Source organism: Python bivittatus, unplaced genomic scaffold (assembly GCF_059951505.1).
Source record: "Python bivittatus isolate LINGU-HERP-01145 unplaced genomic scaffold, Pbiv_v1 ctg000020_np1212, whole genome shotgun sequence".
NCBI lineage: Eukaryota > Metazoa > Chordata > Lepidosauria > Squamata > Pythonidae > Python > Python bivittatus.
Window position 1 is genome coordinate 15,768,999 of NW_028277030.1, and position 17,584 is coordinate 15,786,582.

The 17,584-nt window shown below is 36.9% G+C and overlaps 1 protein-coding gene across 4 annotated transcripts in view; it reads left to right on the forward strand.

Moving 5' to 3' along the window:
* Positions 1 to 17,584, forward strand: part of GPCPD1 (glycerophosphocholine phosphodiesterase 1) — a 59,728-nt gene that overhangs the window by 27,864 nt on the left and 14,280 nt on the right. For all 4 annotated transcript variants that reach the window (XR_015795097.1, XM_088134812.1, XM_088134813.1 and 1 more), the window contains exons 5-14: positions 1,106 to 1,181; positions 3,366 to 3,404; positions 6,730 to 6,853; positions 7,308 to 7,554; positions 8,378 to 8,540; positions 8,891 to 9,023; positions 10,695 to 10,749; positions 12,677 to 12,769; positions 13,445 to 13,522; positions 15,584 to 15,623. Coding sequence is in view for 3 of the 4 variants with exons in the window: in XM_088134812.1 (XP_087990938.1) it covers positions 1,106 to 1,181; positions 3,366 to 3,404; positions 6,730 to 6,853; positions 7,308 to 7,554; positions 8,378 to 8,540; positions 8,891 to 9,023; positions 10,695 to 10,749; positions 12,677 to 12,769; positions 13,445 to 13,522; positions 15,584 to 15,623 (1,048 nt within the window). In the remaining variant the exon portion in view is untranslated. The remainder of the gene's footprint in view (positions 1 to 1,105; positions 1,182 to 3,365; positions 3,405 to 6,729; positions 6,854 to 7,307; positions 7,555 to 8,377; positions 8,541 to 8,890; positions 9,024 to 10,694; positions 10,750 to 12,676; positions 12,770 to 13,444; positions 13,523 to 15,583; positions 15,624 to 17,584) is intronic.

The window sequence follows — 17,584 nt, forward strand, 5'->3', positions numbered from 1 at the left end:
AGACGACCCATAGTTAAGAACGGAGCCTATTGTAGCAAAATTCGAGTTAAATCCACAGTGATTCAAGTTAAATACACAATGGTTTGAATTCATTACACAATACTACTTACACAGTATTATACAATAATACTATTCTGGCTTACATACAAATTTGACTTAAGGACAGACCTTGGAAACAGAACTCATTCTTAAACTGGGGACTACCTGTATAGCGTACATTCCATAGTCGCCCGTACTGCTTTGCAACTTCTTGTACGTTCAGGAAAAAACATCACTTGTTTAGTGGTGTAGTTCAGAGCTTTTAGAAGGTCTTCTGGGAACAGAAGATTTCTTTCACATGTAGAAGGCATCCTTGTTTTTCCAGAATTGACTCAAGGATGGATTGTCTGTATAATCTGTAAGAAAGTATAGAAGACTCTGGCTTGTACTGCATAGGCTTGATACCCATTGAATTGATACAACTGAAGACTGCCAAGTTATACAGGCTTGCACCCTAATTAATCACAACAGAGGCAGCAATACCTGCATCATTTGTGATCTGCTATAAAACCATCATGCTAAAATAAGCATGACATATTCATACTTCATAATCATATTCCAGAAAGTTTGTTGTCCTAAACTGTGTTAATAGAATTATATCACTTCCAATCTAGAATCTTCCATTTTTATCAGTGTTTATAAGAAGCCCTGTTTATGTGACTTATGGTAGAATGAGATAATGTCTGGATGGGATTGTACCCACTAGCCCTGCTTTATATTTTCACATGTTCAATCTAGTGTCTGAATAGGACTGAAATATGCAGATTCTATATAGAGATAAGGATGAATGCATAGATATGGGGGATATGGTAAAGGGCTACCATCACATTCTCCCTGACTCCATTCTTTGTTTGGAAATATAATACAGATTGGATTTTGGTTTTACAGTGGGCTAAGGTATCATAGTAGCATCAATGATTATAATAAACATGGTATAAGTAGAGGCCAGTCTTTGTACTTCAAAGGATGTACAAGCAAATTTGGCTCATGAAAGAATGTAAATGGCATCGCAGTTAAACATTAATTTAACGAAAATTATTGCAGACATTTAACTTTTAAATTACAGACTATCGGTGGTCCATGCCAAGTCATAATTCACAAGTGGGAGACTCATCTACCAGCACGATCAATAACCCCTTTAGGTATGGGCATCAACTGCATCTGTTTGAAGCATATGCATAAGATTACTAATGTTACAAATGGTTTAATTGGGTTGATAATATTTTGTAGGATTAATATTAATCTGCTACAAAGGGGTCCTTCATTTAGTACAATATGAGCACTGCTTTCACAAATTTGCAAAATAACTTTATATGAATGAACACTTATGAACAGTATTCTCATGTCTCTATTTTTATCAGGCATCCAGAAGTTTTCATTGCCAAAATTTGTAATTGTACAACTGGGTTTTAAGGCATGACATAGTTGGATCCCAGCTCTCTTATCTCCCTTTCCCTTAAACCTGGGAAAGGGTGTGGGGTATCATCCTAGCACAGGTGTATCATGCTTTGGAGATCCAGTGCATTTGAATCTTATTCTGCTCACAGAAAGGAGAAGGAGGTTGTGAACTCTGAAGTTCATATTTAAAGATGCTGAAACACTGTTAATAATCATTATGCTTTGAGATTGAAAGTCCATGCTGACATTTTCACAAATCATGCCTGTGTGATAGAAACTGTAAATTGTTTATGGTAAGTTGACATTTGAATACTAGTTAAATTTTTTTTAAGAGAACATTGACTTCAGAAGCAAGACATTCTTTGTCCGCAATATTATGCTAAACATATTGAATAAAATGGGATTTAAAATAAGCACAGATTACTGTAAGGATAAATTATAGCTTTCTGTTAATTTAGGAGAAACAGTGCAAGTGGAAACGTGATATAACTGGTCTGTTGACTCCATTAAAAAGGTGATTTTATGAAGTAGCTTGTTTTTAATGAACATCAGAACCTAAAAATGTTGTCACTGGCCTTTCCATTCTACACTTCCAGTGTTTTCCGTCATAATTGAAAGTCAATCTAAATACATTGCTCGAAAATAATTTCCATTTATTAAAAAAAAATAAGGGTTCAAATTATTAAACCTAGGCTGATAGTCTTAGGCCACAACTCTGTGCATGTTTACACAGGACAAGTCAAACTGAACTCAGTGAGACCCTTCTAGGTAGGTATACAAGTTATTCCCTGTATACTTTATTTTCTGGCTTTCTGATTAAAAACAGTTAAGCCTGTCATAAGCTACTTTGGCTTATTGATTCTTTTTTTTAGTTAAATAATCAAGGATTTGTGTCCTTCAGTAATAAAAGATTTATTTCATTCTCTGATAGTCTAGATTCCATCCTGCTCAAGCATAGATAACATCTTAAATTCAGGTAAACCCTCTGACACAACATGATAAATAACTTTCAACTGCCTTTAAAGGTAAATTGGTAACTTATTATAATCAAAAATATTTTCCGGGCTAAGTCTCTAGGAACCAGTGACTCTCAACATGCACACATTTTAGAAAACTTACTTGTGATATTTTCCAGCTAGTATTAAAGTTTTAAATTTACCCCTCTAATCTTGGAGAAAATAAACAGTCAAATGCCTATGGTCTAAGGTTGTTGTTGTTGTTATTATTCCAAACAGAATTTTCTTTCTAATAGTGGAAGAAATGTGTCTTCTTCTCACATATTGAGTTGAATAATAAAAATTCATACTTGAAAATTTAAAGGAGGTTGAATATAACCTTTAAGATGTCAAAGTTCTATTCTCAAAAACTTACACAGTTCTGTTGAGTTTATTCTGTATTTAAAGATTTCATTATTTACATTTCTGAAACATGTGAAGACTAATGTTTGAAAAGAGAAAACATTTTAATAAAACCTTTATATCCGAATGATAAATGTAGCAAATCAGACATTTTAGCTTCTTAGCTGATATCTTCTGATTCATTCCATTAGTAATATATGATACATTGTCAAAATGATGATATATTGTTTTCATAGTTTAGATAACGTGGCCCGAAAGAAATACATCCTACTAAAGATGTTTCAGTTATACTTTAGCAGTAAACAAAGCTAAGCAGTATCTTTTAGGTTGCAATAAACTTACCTAGTAAATATCTTCCTATTTAAATGCTCTACTTGTAGCTATTGAAAATAGTGCTAAATTAGAGCTGCTGTTGATTGTGTAAATCTCCAGATGTCTAATCAGAAATAAGTCTGCTTAAGTCCAAAGGATTTACTCTTAGGCAAGTGTGTAGGATTGCAGCCTAAAGTAACTATTAATTTATAACCTGTGAATGTGAACTATTCTCATGCTTTGTCCTTTTAATTCTAGATAATATTTCCATTGATGATGGATTCTTTGGAGTCTTTGGTAAGTGGTTAGTCACTGACTTTAAAACATTAAGACATGATGTATTAGTATTGAGATGTTGTACTTGAAATGAAAAATTGGTTTTAAATAATTAGAATGGTAGAGAAGTGAAACCTTAGATTCCAAAGCCCCTAGACCCCTCCAAATGTTTTTACTAAATTTTCATTTTCAGCGTGCCACAAAAAAAGGGTAATCTTTTTGATTATTATGGCTGTGGAGAGCATTTGAAATCCTGTTGACACAAGCAAGGCACCTCTTCTCAAGCTTATGAAAGACTTGATGTGCCTGCTTGGAAGGCCTCCTGACTGCTTAGATAAGCATGCACTGACACTTGCATTTCGACCGCACTTGAAGCAGCCACACAAGCACACAGACACACACTTGCAGACAACCAACAAACCCATTCACAACAGTTGCATTGATCTTTTCAACTGCATTGCATATGGCTTAATTTTGTCATTAAGTTAATATTAATTAAAATAAATGAATCAAATTTAGATTTCAACTTGATCCCACTCTGTTCTTTGTCCTGGCACCAGCTACTTTTTGGGATGCAGTCCCAGGCATGCTACTCAAAGGCTGTGTGGCTTGGAAATACTCCATTCCTTTTTTTTTTTTTTTTATGTATTGAAGTTTTTAGTAAACATAGCAAAAACTAATACAAACTAAACTAGAAGAAAAAAAGAAAGGTAAAAGAAAAGTTCAGGAGGTGCAGAGAAAAGAAAAACAAAAGAAAAACGTAGAAGAGAAAAGAAGAAAAAAGAAAGAACAATAATAAGGAAGTGGCTTTCAACCGTCTTCACACTGAGCATAAGCTAATATAATAACTTTTCACCCTCTTTTAAAATTACAAATAAAAAAACCCTCTTCTTCCCATAACCTAACTTTTATCTATGCGCAATCCACAAATTGTCATCTTTTCAGCTCTGGTTCAGCAAAAAGTCCATTAGGAGTTACAGAAATATCAAACAGATAGTTTATCCCTGATCGAATAGTCCGATTTTATTCTTTTTGCTCTTCACAATCTTGACCTTTAAATCATTCCTATGGCATCGCATGATTTGATCTTTCATCAATCTTTGGCACTCAAAAGGAGTCTTCAAAGCTTTCACTAGCCTACTTTGTATATTTCATAAAGAGTCATCGTCCAGGATTTCTTGTTGCAGTTGTTCCAGATCCAGATCCTTTTCTTGATTTGGCTTTTGTATTCCATTTTGGTAATCTCAATTTTGTTGTCTTCCATGCCTTCAAATTCTAAAATGTCTGTGTCAGGTAAGAGTTGTTTTTTAAATTTTTTCTCATCAACTTCTAAATATTTAACCATTGAAATCTATATCATTTCTGAGATATTAGTTATTAATATCTCAGTCCATTTTTCGAAGGATTCTTTAAGACAAGTTATAGCTGACTTAGCCATTTTAACTATTTTCTGCTTAGTCCTTTAGTTCCCTCTAGTGTCAATTTGCAACCTTCATCAAGCCTCAGTTCCTAATACAGGTTTAGTTCTGTTTCAGTAATTTCCCATGGGTATATTATTTAATTATATGCTTGTTTTTCAAACCTTAGCAAAAATAATCAATATTCTAAATCTCTCTGGTCTCCCAATTCATTTAAAACTTCATTAAATCAAAATCTTTTTTTTTCTTTTGCTTTTTGCCAATTGTATATTATTTTAAACTCTTAAGTCTCTTAATTCATTAAATCTAAAGAAGAAGGTAAAACTCACCAGGTGTTAAGGTCTCTAATATCCATAAAGTATTTAAATTGAACACTTCCAAATGTGATTAGAAAGTGAATTTAGTTGGGCTGGTGTCCTTATTAAAGGCTCTACCACTGCTGAGAGCAAAGATGTCGTCTTCCTTGGCTCCTGGCACTTAAACCGCAGGTGACTGCTGTTTTATGGTCCGCTCGTGAGGAGCTTCCATTCAGGGCACTTGTGGGCAATCCCCCATTCTCTCCCTCTCCAGAGAGATTCTGAAGGACCAGTCAACTTGCCAGTCCTTCGTTCTTCAGAGCAGTCATCGTCTCTGCTACTCGTGGAGACGTCTTTAGTCAGCCAGAACTCACCCAGAAGTTGGAAAACTTGCAGACAGCCAATAAAATCATTCACAACAGTTGCATTGATCCTTTCAAGTGCATCGCATACGGCTTAATTGTGTCATTAATTTAAGTTAATATTAAAGTAAATTAATCAGATTTAGTTTTCAACTTGATTCCATTCTGTTCTTCGCCCTGGCGCCAGCTACTTTTTGGAATGCAGTCCCAGGCTCACTACTCAAAAGCTATGTGGCTTGAAAATACTCCATTCCTAATGGATATAGTTTATAGTATGCTAAGAATTGAGTATGCATAGAATTTTTGCTTAAGACTCACTGTTCTTATGCATTTGGTCAGCATTAGAGCACAAATTCTTGATTCTTAGTTTCTTAGTACCATGTTTATAAAAATAACTTAGATCCCTACTTTTAGAATTTAGTTCCAATTATGTTAAAATATAACTCAGAAGAATCCTTTCTACCGGTCAGTTAACAGTAGGAAGCCCTGTAGTAGGAGGAAAGACAGGCTCTGATGTGATCTTGCCCTGCAGTAGCTCCTTCCACCTTCTGCAGAATACATCCAAGTTAATTTAGAGCCAATGCTAGTACACTTCATCTATTTGCTGATAGTGATGCTGGGAGGGGTATGTGTGCTCTCTTCCCTTCAGTTTGCTTCTTTAACTTATACTGCTGACTATGGAGCAGTTTACAAGAAAAAACATAAATCATTCCCCTTTGTACTATATAGGATTGATTTCAGAAATCCAGGTATTCCATGTAATAGTTGCTAACATTTGATCAACCCAGATCTCTTTTGACTTGAATCCATGTTGGCTAGTTTCAGTAGCAGCAATAAGCTTAAGATGGATTTTCCCTGTGGAAACAGATGCTAAAGCAAAAGTACCATATACAGTATACTCACTGATAAACCCATCCAGCCGATCCACACATTTTTAACCAAAATATCGTGAAAAATGCACCACCTGTGGATGAGGCAACCCTCGAAATTTCCATTATGTTTTAATTTTCACAATTGGCTTAGCTCAGGTGGGCTTGTCTACCAGTACACAAGTATACAGAGGTATTACTGTCTACACTTGTGGTTAAAACCATCTGTGGCTAAGCCAAACACAATTTTTTAGCTATATTTTTTAACCTAAAATTCTTGGCTTATCCGCAGGTACATACAGTACCCGGATTACTACATTTAGATGGGGTGTAGTGATATTTCAGAGTGTAGCAAGATGATTTTTTACAAAGTGATAACTATTGTATTGTTGTTTTGTCAGACAATGTGGAGAGCATTGATTCCGGATGGCTGACATGTCAGACAGAAATAAGGCTACGGCTTCATTTTTCTGAAAAACCACCTGTATCAATAACAAAGAAAAAATTTAAAAAATCTAGGTTTAGGTATGGTTATTTTAATCCATTTACCATTTCTTAAACTGAATCTGTTTTTATAATATAGTGGTTGTTATGTGCTTATCTTTTGTATGGGCTTTAGAGTGTGGATTGTTTCAGAAGGGTATCAGTAAAATCAGTGCCCACATCAGTTCTCAGTGGGCGAATTGAAGTTATAGTTTTGAAACTGTTTCTCTTGAACTTTTGGAGCAAGGTCTATGCTAAGCACTATGCTTAAGTTTTTAGTAAATTCTGACTAGAGTAGCCTTGGACTTCTTGTGTGAAACTTGTCTCTTTCTGCATCTTGTTTTCTGTAGTAGCCAAAGAAATGCTTCGGGAAAAACATCAAGCAAGACATAAGAGTAACAACCTTTTCATGCTGGCCTTTGAGGGGCAGATGGGCAGCTGTTCAGTCACATATACTACATCAGACTTAGCTTTTTTTTTTTTTTTTACTGTTTAGAGTGAAACTCACCCTTGAAGGTTTGGAGGAAGAGGGTGAAGATGATGATGACGATGATAGACTTTCACCTATGCTTCATCATAAAATGGCAAATACATTAGAGATTTCACTTATAAGTGATACTGAATTCAAGTCTCGACATTCTCAGCCCGAATGTGGATATGGTCTGCAGCCAGATCGGTGGACAGAATATACTATACAGACCATGGAACCAGACAACCTTGAATTAATCTTTGACTTTTTTGAGGTAAAGGCTTGGCTGTGTATGAAACTTGGGTCTTTTGCTTTGATATCCAATGAATGTTGATGTTCAGACAATTTTAAAATGTGCCCTAACAGAGAATGAGGTGTTTGCTCATGAATACTCATACTAAAGCAGACTAGAATTTTTATTTAAATTTCTCATTTAATGTGTATAGGAAGCCTGGTGTTTTTTAGATGTTATGGACTGGAAGGATCTGTCTGTCCCTGTATGTTTCAGTAACACTGCCTCTGCTAGCACTGCATGTTAAAGTATAGAATAAACCTCAAATTAATGCAGGAGTAGGCAGCTTAGTACTCCAGATATATTGAACTGTGGTTTCCACAATCACTTGTTGGTGATGCCTGAACAGAGCAAATGGGATCTTAAGACCAAAATGATCAGATAGCAATAAGTTATCTGTACATGGTCTCATCTAACTTAAAGTAGCATCCAGATGGAGACACTGTAGAGTTACTTTGATGAGAATTCTCTCTTGCCTTAAATATCAGCATCAGAGTTCATTAGCCCCTCCTAGAAGGTATTTGTTCTATGAAGATAACTTACAGTACTCTCTAATAATAGAGCATAGACAGATCATCTACTACCTTATTCCAGGAAAGCTTATTTTGAATCTCTAAATCCTGCATAGGAGTTTAAAAATATTGGCAAGATGAGTTCTTTGTAAATCAAACATAAAGTGGGTTTAATGAAACAAAATACTTTCCCTGATTTGTTTTTAGGCAAAGCTGATATTAAGGGAAATGCTATTTTCACCTTACATAAGCAAAACAATAATTTTAAATATCCAATAACTTTGTAATTTTAGGAAGATCTTAGTGAAACCGTTATCCAAGGAGATGAGCTTCCAGGCCATGTGGGCTCTGCTTGTCTGTTATCTTCCACCCTTGCAGAATCAGGAAAGAGCTCTGGTATTCTCACACTTCCCATTATGAACAGAATTTCGCGAAAAACAATAGGAAAAGTTAGAGGTATGTTTAATTTCTAAAAAATGGTGGCAGTGCAAACATGAACTTTAGGTTAAATATATTTCTCCCTATTTTATTTTTAAATACTGATTCAGATTAGCACCTGACAGAATTCTATGCATGCCGGAAGGGAGGGTGATAATTTAAAGAATCCACCAGAGCACCAAGAGGCAATTTTAGGGAAGACAAGCATTGTATGCAATGAGAACGTTAAGAATCTGTTTAGTGATTGCCAGTATTACTGTTACTGTATCTTTCTAGTCCTGGTTTGGGAAGCTTGGTTGTTTCCCAATGGATTTAATTGTTAAAAATGAAGAATTGGAAAAACAATTGTATTTATTCTCTTTCCATAGTGGACTATATAATTATTAAGCCAATTAATGGGTATTCCTGTGATATGGAAGCTTCATATGCCAAATACTGGAAACCAAGAATAGGACTGGATGTTGGGCATAGGGGAGCTGGAAACTCTACAACCACAACTAAGTAAGCTCATATGATTGAATTATAATTATAAGTTCATACATTACAGCCTTCTGAATTAAAGGTGGGGAGGTTGGATCTTGTGATACACAACTCTGGGCAGCTAACAGCAATGATCATGCTTTTTCAGTTGTAGCAGGTTTTTTAAAATATATTTTTATTAGATTTTAACAAACAATATCAGGTAACTACATTAACATAAAGTCAAGATACATATAGAAAAAACAAAAAATTAAAAATGTAGAAATACAAAAGAGATCTACTGCAATGAGAATAAAGAGACAGGTACTGTACATATGAAAATTTGTCATATATAACAAGTATACCAGATTATAGTTATTGCCATTGAGATAAACCATAAAATCCATCCAGATTTGATAGAATTGTGGTTCCTGCCTCTGATGTCTCATTAATTTAACTTTGTCCATGATTTTTTTCTAAGGTAGCAATGGAAGAGGTCTTGTTAATCCACAACTCAATTGTTATATTATCTAGAGTTTTCCAATGTTGCACAATTATTATTTAGGCTGCTAAAATTAAATAAATAATAAATTCTTTATTTTTAAGCTTATGGTTTGGTCCTGTAAATAAATGCAGTAAGCCTAGCTCTGGGGAGCATTCAATTCTTAGATTAATGATCGTACTTATCTCCCCAAAGATTTTACGCCAAAAGGGTATAACTTTATTGCTTGACCACCACAAATGAAAGAATAAGCCTTTTTTTTTTTTTTTTTGACAACCTCTCCAACATTTGTAAGAATATTTTTGATATATGTGCCAATCTAACAGGAGTCAATGCCAACGATGTATCTTCCATTGCAGTTCTTTCACTGAAGCTTAAGTAAATCCACTCAGTTTCCATAACTTCTGCCAATTTATCTCCTGTGTGGGATTACCATGATCAGTATCCCAAGCTTCCTTTAAATCATATGGTAGATCTCCTATTTCTGATTGCAATAATAACCTATACATTTTGAAATTGTTCCTTTTGGTTGTTCTAAACAATGAAGTATTAAATTCTCGAGGTTGGTATAGGGCTGTGTTGCTGAAGCTCTAATATTTCTATTACCCAAAAGAGATTTGAATTGATACCAAAAGAGCCATGCTAGCTTATCACCTATTTGTTGCTCAGTCTGATCTTTATTGAAAGATTCCCTATTACCATAAAAATCTTTTAGTCTATAAATATTCTTTCAAAGATTTCATAAGCCAACCCTCGAAATTTCCGTTATGTTTTAATTTTCACAATCGGCTTATCCACGGTGCATTTTTCATGGTATTTTGGTTAAAAATTTGAGGGTTGGCTTATCCTCAGATGGGCTTGTCTACAAATATACAGAGATACTTTTAAAAAGTATTGCTATCTATACTTGTGTTTAAGACCATCTCTGGCTAAGTCGAACCCAATTTTTTGGTTGCATTTTTTAACCTAAAATTCTTGGCTTATCTGCAGGTATATATAGTATACAGACTTTTGAATTACTGAATACAATTTTATTTTTGGTTTTGATAATTTTTTTAACAAATTAGAAAATTCTGTAGCATAAGATTTTAGATTTACTTATATTGACAGGGGAAACTGTGGCTTGAGATGAATCTTTACATATTGTAAGGCACATCTCTTTTATTTGTATACACTCTGACCTTGCTTATATGTGGGTCTTTTCTCTCCAGACTTGCTAAACTTCGAGAAAATACTATTGCTTCTTTAAAGAATGCTGCTAAACATGTACGTATACTACTTTTGAAAAAAAATAGATTTCCTTTTGCACACTGACACTTAGAAATTTCTGTTTTGGAACCAAATAAATGATCCACACTGAAAAGGAACTGGCTGGAATCCAGCTGCTGTTTTTCTGCCACTGATAGACTTCCAACAGGAAAATGAGAGGAAGAACCATTCCCCCTCTTCCTCTGTTCCAAAATCTGCTGTTGATAGTCACCAATTATCTTGTGTTCAAATTGTAGCATGTGACTTTTTAAGGAAAGCATAGCAGGATACATCTTTTTAAGCTAGCCTTTGAATGGCATACATGAATTAATATATTTGTTTTTTTATAAACATCAGCACTCGGTTTTAGTCTTCCTTTGCATTCCTTACAACTACTGTCTCTTCTCCCTCTAAAAAGCAAAAGAAATTGTCAGTGGGGTATTTACATTGTTTAATTATAAAGAACCTATATTAAAGATAAAAGGTTGGGGGGAAAGCAGCATCTCATTTTTACATAATCTTATATTTTTTTAATTGCCTGTTACATTTTCTATGAAAAATTTATGTTGCTATCCTTGGGATTTTAACATATCAAACTCCTCAAGTAGGTTTTAGTGATATCCCAAAATTTTTCTTTGTAAAATGATAGTTACTGTCTTGTGAATTTTCACAGTGGGAGATATTTCTTAAATGCTTTACAACCTAATAGCTACCTCAGAATTTTAACTATATGGTGCAAGCCCCTCCACACAAAAGCCAGAAGAAGGACTGCAAAAGCATAAGGAACAAAAAAAGAAAACTCTGAAATTATATCATTCTTTCTTAAATGTCAATTGTTAAGAGATTGTTAAGAGATATCTTATGCCAGTAAATTGTCAGCTGATGCAATATATAAAATATAATAAATGTATAGGTATAGGTAAGCATGATGGAACAACATTCAGAAAAATATTAAATATCAGAAATGATTTCATAACACATTTGGGGAAGCAGCAATATTATCATAAGATAAAAGTATTCATCAAAAAATTAAATATCTATTATGTTCCTGATAATATGATCATTCCTCTGGAAAACCATATTGACGTGTTCAGCTGACCTGACATTCTCCCTGAAGGAAGTTGAACCCATTTATACCAGTTTCTTCAACTCTTCTGTTGCTGAAGACCTTTTTAAGAGTCAGTGATCATGTAGAATAGGTGCATATGAAATCGTGGTGAAAGAATGAATGAAAAAGTTAGTCTAGATCTAGAATAATTTTTTCATACATTCTTTCTTCACGCATTCATGTCCACCTATTCTAAGAGGTCTCCCTGCACATTCTATGTTGAAGGCAGCTTTGAATTTGTGAAAGAGGCACTGTGGATCCATCTCAAAGTCAAGGAATTATTTTAGAATTCTTGCCCAAATTATGTACACTATGGCTAAAGGAATTTTAGGGCATAGTAATAGGACAAGGAATCACTTATGAAGGGGGATAGTGCTGAACATCACTTGAGGTTTTTGTCCTTGTAAGTTTAGGGTACCTAAAATGTTCCCCCACAGAACCTCAACAAGCTGCTTTTGTATTGTACATTTCAGTAGGAAAGGAAATGTTTAATTTTATGAGGAATTAAATGAATTTTATGTAATTTGTTGAATTAAATATTAATTAGAATTTTTGTGTGCTAGACCTTCCTACTTCTAGGAGTGTGACTCCTGGCATGCCTCTCAAAGCATACATTCAGCCATCAGACTGAGATGGATGGATGGAATAAACAGTTCAAGATAGAGATTGTAATTCCTGAATCTGATCTAGGAAGTTTGGAGAAGTGTGAGATGAAAATAATCTAACAGGCTTGGAATGTGTAGGAGAGAACTCCTTTCTATACATTTTTTTCTCCTCAGTTTCTAAATTCTACATGGTTTATCCCCTCCCCCCCCCCTTTCCCCACTTTTGATTTAGGGAGCAGCCTATGTGGAATTTGATGTACACCTTTCTCGAGATCATATCCCTATTATTTATCATGATCTTACTTGCTGCATTGCAATGAAAAAGGTATAAGTTGATTAATTTTACATGATTTAGTTAATGTTTTGGGTGGCCATGACATGGTTTTAACTTAGGAAGCTAGCATTCTAGCTAGGTGATAGCAATACAGTGCAATTAATGGCTTCTGTTTTAGAATATTTCACCTATTTGTTCCTTCTTTCGATAAAGTTACCATAAATCCTTAAGTTTAAAGCAGCCATTTATCTGAATGAATTTTATTATTGAAACATCACATGGAGTTTTTATCAGAGTAACATGTCTCAAATGGGAAATATGGAAAAATGTGATGTTCTAGAATGGGACATTGTCTTGCATGAGAGTATGCTGCATGTTCTCATTTTTTTATGCTGTCTATATTCTAAACACCATGAAGTTCCTAGTAAGGGGAACCTTTAATATTATCCTCAAAATAATACTTGGGTTTATTAGTTTCAGGTTTCCTGGCTTGCTTGCTGATTAATACATAATGAGATTCCTTCATAGAAATTTGTATAAATAATTATTAAGAAAATGCTGGAATTAGTAGAAATTGTTACATTGACTCACAACACAATCCTGTATACTTTCTTCCGGGTGTAAATCCTATTAAATGAGGCCTACTCCCTAGCAGATAGCCTTAGAAGAACTTTTAACATTCAGTGATTTTTTAACCTAACTGTATTTTTCTCCCTTCCTATAAAGAAAAATGAAGCCGAGCCATTGGAATTATTTGAGATTGCAGTTAAGGAGCTTACATTTCCCCAACTGAAGTTATTAAAGGTATTGTACTGACTGTTCCAAGAAATATTTCTCAAAAACTATTTTCTAAACCAGTGTATATTTTATTTGAGAGTTCTGTTCCATCTAATATTGGACTTCAAAGTACAGTAAAAACTTAATTCGACAAACCATTTGTGGGAAGCGTGCCCTTTAATCCTGAGTGAATGTTAAATCCAAAAGTGTAAAAAAGATGCCTGCTGCTACAGAAATGCAGAAAAGTATGCATCGAGCCTCTTGGTTCTTTCAAGCCTGCAGGACTGAGTGCAGCAGCCACCAGTTAGTTAGTTAATTAACAGCCCTGTTAATGTCAGTCAGACTCCCCCTGTCTCTTGCAATGGGAATAATATGTGCCCTGAAGTGACACTTTCTTGCAGCTGCCTGCAGCCAAAGGCACTGATCTTCCTTCTTTGCCATCTCCCAGCTCTGCACTAGAAGCCTGAAGGGCACAAGAAGTACAGCCTGCCACTCTTCCTTCATCAAGTCCCCAGTCTTTCCACCAATCTTCCCCTGGCCTGATTTTCCCAGCACCTTTCCCAAATTGATGAAAAACCTCAATTTTATGGACTTCAACAGACTAGAACATTGAAGGAAGAGGTCTAAAGTGAAGCTGATCCAGCACATGTATGAGCTGATCCAGCACATGTATGTACAGGCCCATTCTGTGGCAATAAGGGAGGCAAAGTCTTGTTACTCTTCCTCTCCTACTATGTCAGGGAGTTGGACATTATTGCATCATCCAACTCTCTTATCTGGGATTCTTTCTGGCCTGTGAACTCTGAGGACATGGACGGAATGCTCTGGCATGATAGCGTCGTTTGCCTCTTGGCTTCTTTGTAGGGCTGGATGAGCATGACAGCCTAGATCAGGGAAATTGTCAAACTTCTCTTCATAAGAGGATTGTGTTGACAGCCTTGAATGAGGTAGTGGTTTGCCCTCTCCTTAAAGGATCCTCCCTGGATCCAGGGTTATTTGATAACCATTGCCCAACCTCCAATCTTCCTTTTTTGGGGGGAATTTAGCTGCAGTTCACTTTAGAGAAAGCAGATTATCTTGGCCCCTTTCAATCTAAGACTGGGACTGGGACAGAAACAGCCTCAGATTGGTTGCTGTAGTGGATTAACTTGAATGGGGCCTTGATGAGGAAGTATACTCCTCTTGATTCAATTTAGCCTCTCCATCACTCAACAGTGGTATCTATCCAGACTGCCTACAATGGCTAGGGGAACCATTTGCAGTGGATCTATTCCTACCTTGGTGGGCAGTTCCAGTCAGTGAGGGATATAAGATTAGTTCAGTGGGCTCTCCCTTGTGAGGTGTCACAAAGGTCAGTTCTCTTGCACCTGCTATTTCATATCTTCATGAAGCTGCTGGGAGACATTATCTGGTTATTAGGGTGCAAAATCATTAATATACTGATGATACTCATCTTAATATTGCCACCTCAGGCCCTACTAGAGATCCTGTTGAAGTCCTGCCTGGAAGCTGTTAGAGTCTGAATGGCTTTTCCATCATGGTGCCTGCATTAAAGAACAGCCTCCCTCTAGAAATTTGGCTGTCCCCTCACTGATTGTCTTCTGGAAGCTTTGAAGACTCAGTTTTAAGGAATGTTTGTGATTGTTGCTACTTGGGTGTCTGTTTTTCATTATTAAGTACTGTAATTAATATTTGATTGATTATGTACTATCAAGTCAGCATCAACTCTTAATGACCACCACGTAGATTTTCTCCATGATGATCTGTCCCTAACCTGGTTCTTCAGGTCTTCCAGTGTTGCACTCATCACCACTGAGTCCATCCACTTTGCTGCTGGTTGTCCTCTTCTTTTCTTTCCACCTTTCCCAGCATTAGAGCCTTCTCCAAGAAGCTAGGTGTTCACATAATGTGTCTGAAGTATGATAATTTAAGCTTTAATAATTAATATTATTGTATTTTAATGTTTTAATAGTTTCTGTTGTAAGCCCCTATGAGTTGTGAAGACTTACCAGCATAGAAATTTGATAAATACATTTCTGTTCATATAAAACTGTAAGTGTCAATAAACTTTATTCATTCGATTTGTAGTTGGCACATGTGACTGCATTGAAATCTAAAGATAGTCAAGGTATGTAGAAGTCTAAAATCTTGATAAGGCTTGCACAGTGCATGTTTATGGATTTATTAATGGCCTTGCTGGTTAATATTTCAGTAGTTTGTAGTGTGTTTAGGAAGAAGCAGATTTTATAATATAGCATTGTTAATATGCAAAATACAGGTAATCCTTGCTTAATGACCACTCGTTCAGCAACAATTCAGAGTTACAAACGTGCTGAAAAAAGTGACTTATGGCTGGTGCCCGAAGTTACGGCCGTTGCAGTGCTCCTGCGGTCACATGATCAAAATTCAGGTGTTTGGCTGCCCGCCCGCACTTATGACTGCAGGGGCACTTCAACTCCCCCCACCCACCTATCTCCCCCCATGCTCTCTTGGTCCCCTGCCGTCCCAGCTGACCTTTGCCCACCGCCTTGGTCCAAAAAGCCCCTTTCCAAAAAGCTACTGGGCGGGGCTGAACTGGGCTTTTGCTTCGCGCTGCAGAAAAAAAAAAACAGCACCTGAGCAGCAGTGTGCCAAAATGTCCCTTTGCAAAAAAGCTCTTGGGTGGGGTGGGGCGGGGCGGGGCTGGGCATTTGTTTTGTGCTACAAAAAAAAGCACCCCTTCTTCCCTCCCTCTCCTCTTTTTTTTTCTTCCCCTGTGGGTAGACCAACTGCTCCCAGGAACTTTGGTTTTCTGGCTGCAATAGGTGGGTAGACTGGACCTTCACAGCCCCCTTCAAGCCTCTCCCTTCCATTTTCCATGGGTACACTAGTCCTTCTTCTCGGGAAGGTGGGTAGACCAGTCCCACTTACAGCCACTGGGTAGACAGCCCTGGGTGCCTTAGCCCTCCGGGAGGGGTGCACTAGGCTTTTGGCTTTTTTTTCACAGCACAAAGCAAAAGCCCTGCCCAGGAGCTTTTTGCAAAAGTGCATTTTGGCACACTGCATTCTAGGAGCTTTTTGCAAAGGGGCTTTTTGGAGCAAGAAGACAGTGAAGGTCAGCTGGGGCAGTGGAGCTCAGGACAGCAGGGGTCTCGGAGTGCAGAGTGGTGAGGGGGACTGTGGCTAGGACTGGGTTGGGTCAGCTGCAGCTTCCCAGGGTGTGCAAGCAGGTAGGTGGGTGGGTTGGGGGAGTTGGAGGCAGTCCCTTACCTTACTGAGGCTTGGGGCTGGGAGGAACCAAGCCCAGATTGGCTTGGATTGGGGTGGATACTTGCTTAACCTATGATTCTTGGTTAACGATGGCAACCAGGAGTGCCGGGATTGCAGTTGCTAAGTGATGCAGTCACCTGAAATCTTGCTTTATGACCACATCGCTTAGTGACAAATTCCAGTCCCAATTGTGGTTGTTAAGCAAGAACTAGCTGTATATTTTTTATTTATGAGATTTCTCCCCTGCTTTTAAGTGATGTACTCTCCCGTTTATTACCCTAATAAAACAATAACTCATAAAATACTTTAGTTAGAGGAACATAGTTCTATAATTGAATTAGTAGTATCCCTTGGGAATCAATTCTCCTGGTTAAGCTGAGCAATATACCCATTACATTTTGATAATAAGTTGGTAATTTTGTATTGGGCTACCGAAGAAGTGCAATTACTCTATGCAGGTAGTCCTCGCTTAAAGAACATTCATTCAGTGACCATTTGAATTTGACAGTGCTGAATGAAGGGACTTATGACCCATCCCTGAAGTTATGGCTGTTGCAGCACCCCGCGGTCATGTGATCGCGATCTGGGCCCTTGGCAATCGGTTTGCAGTTACAACCAGTTGCCAAGCACCCCTGCGATCACGTGATCACTATTTGTAATCTTCCCTGCTGGCTTCCCCAGAAAGCCAATGGGGAAGCCAGCAGAGAAGGACACAGGCCGCTGCCACTTGCCAAGAGGAACTCCCTTTCATCTCTGGGGGCTGGCTGAAAAAGCTCCATGCCAAAATCCAAGCAGGATTTTCAGCCACAGAGGATTTTCAGCTCCAGAGTGGAGAGGATT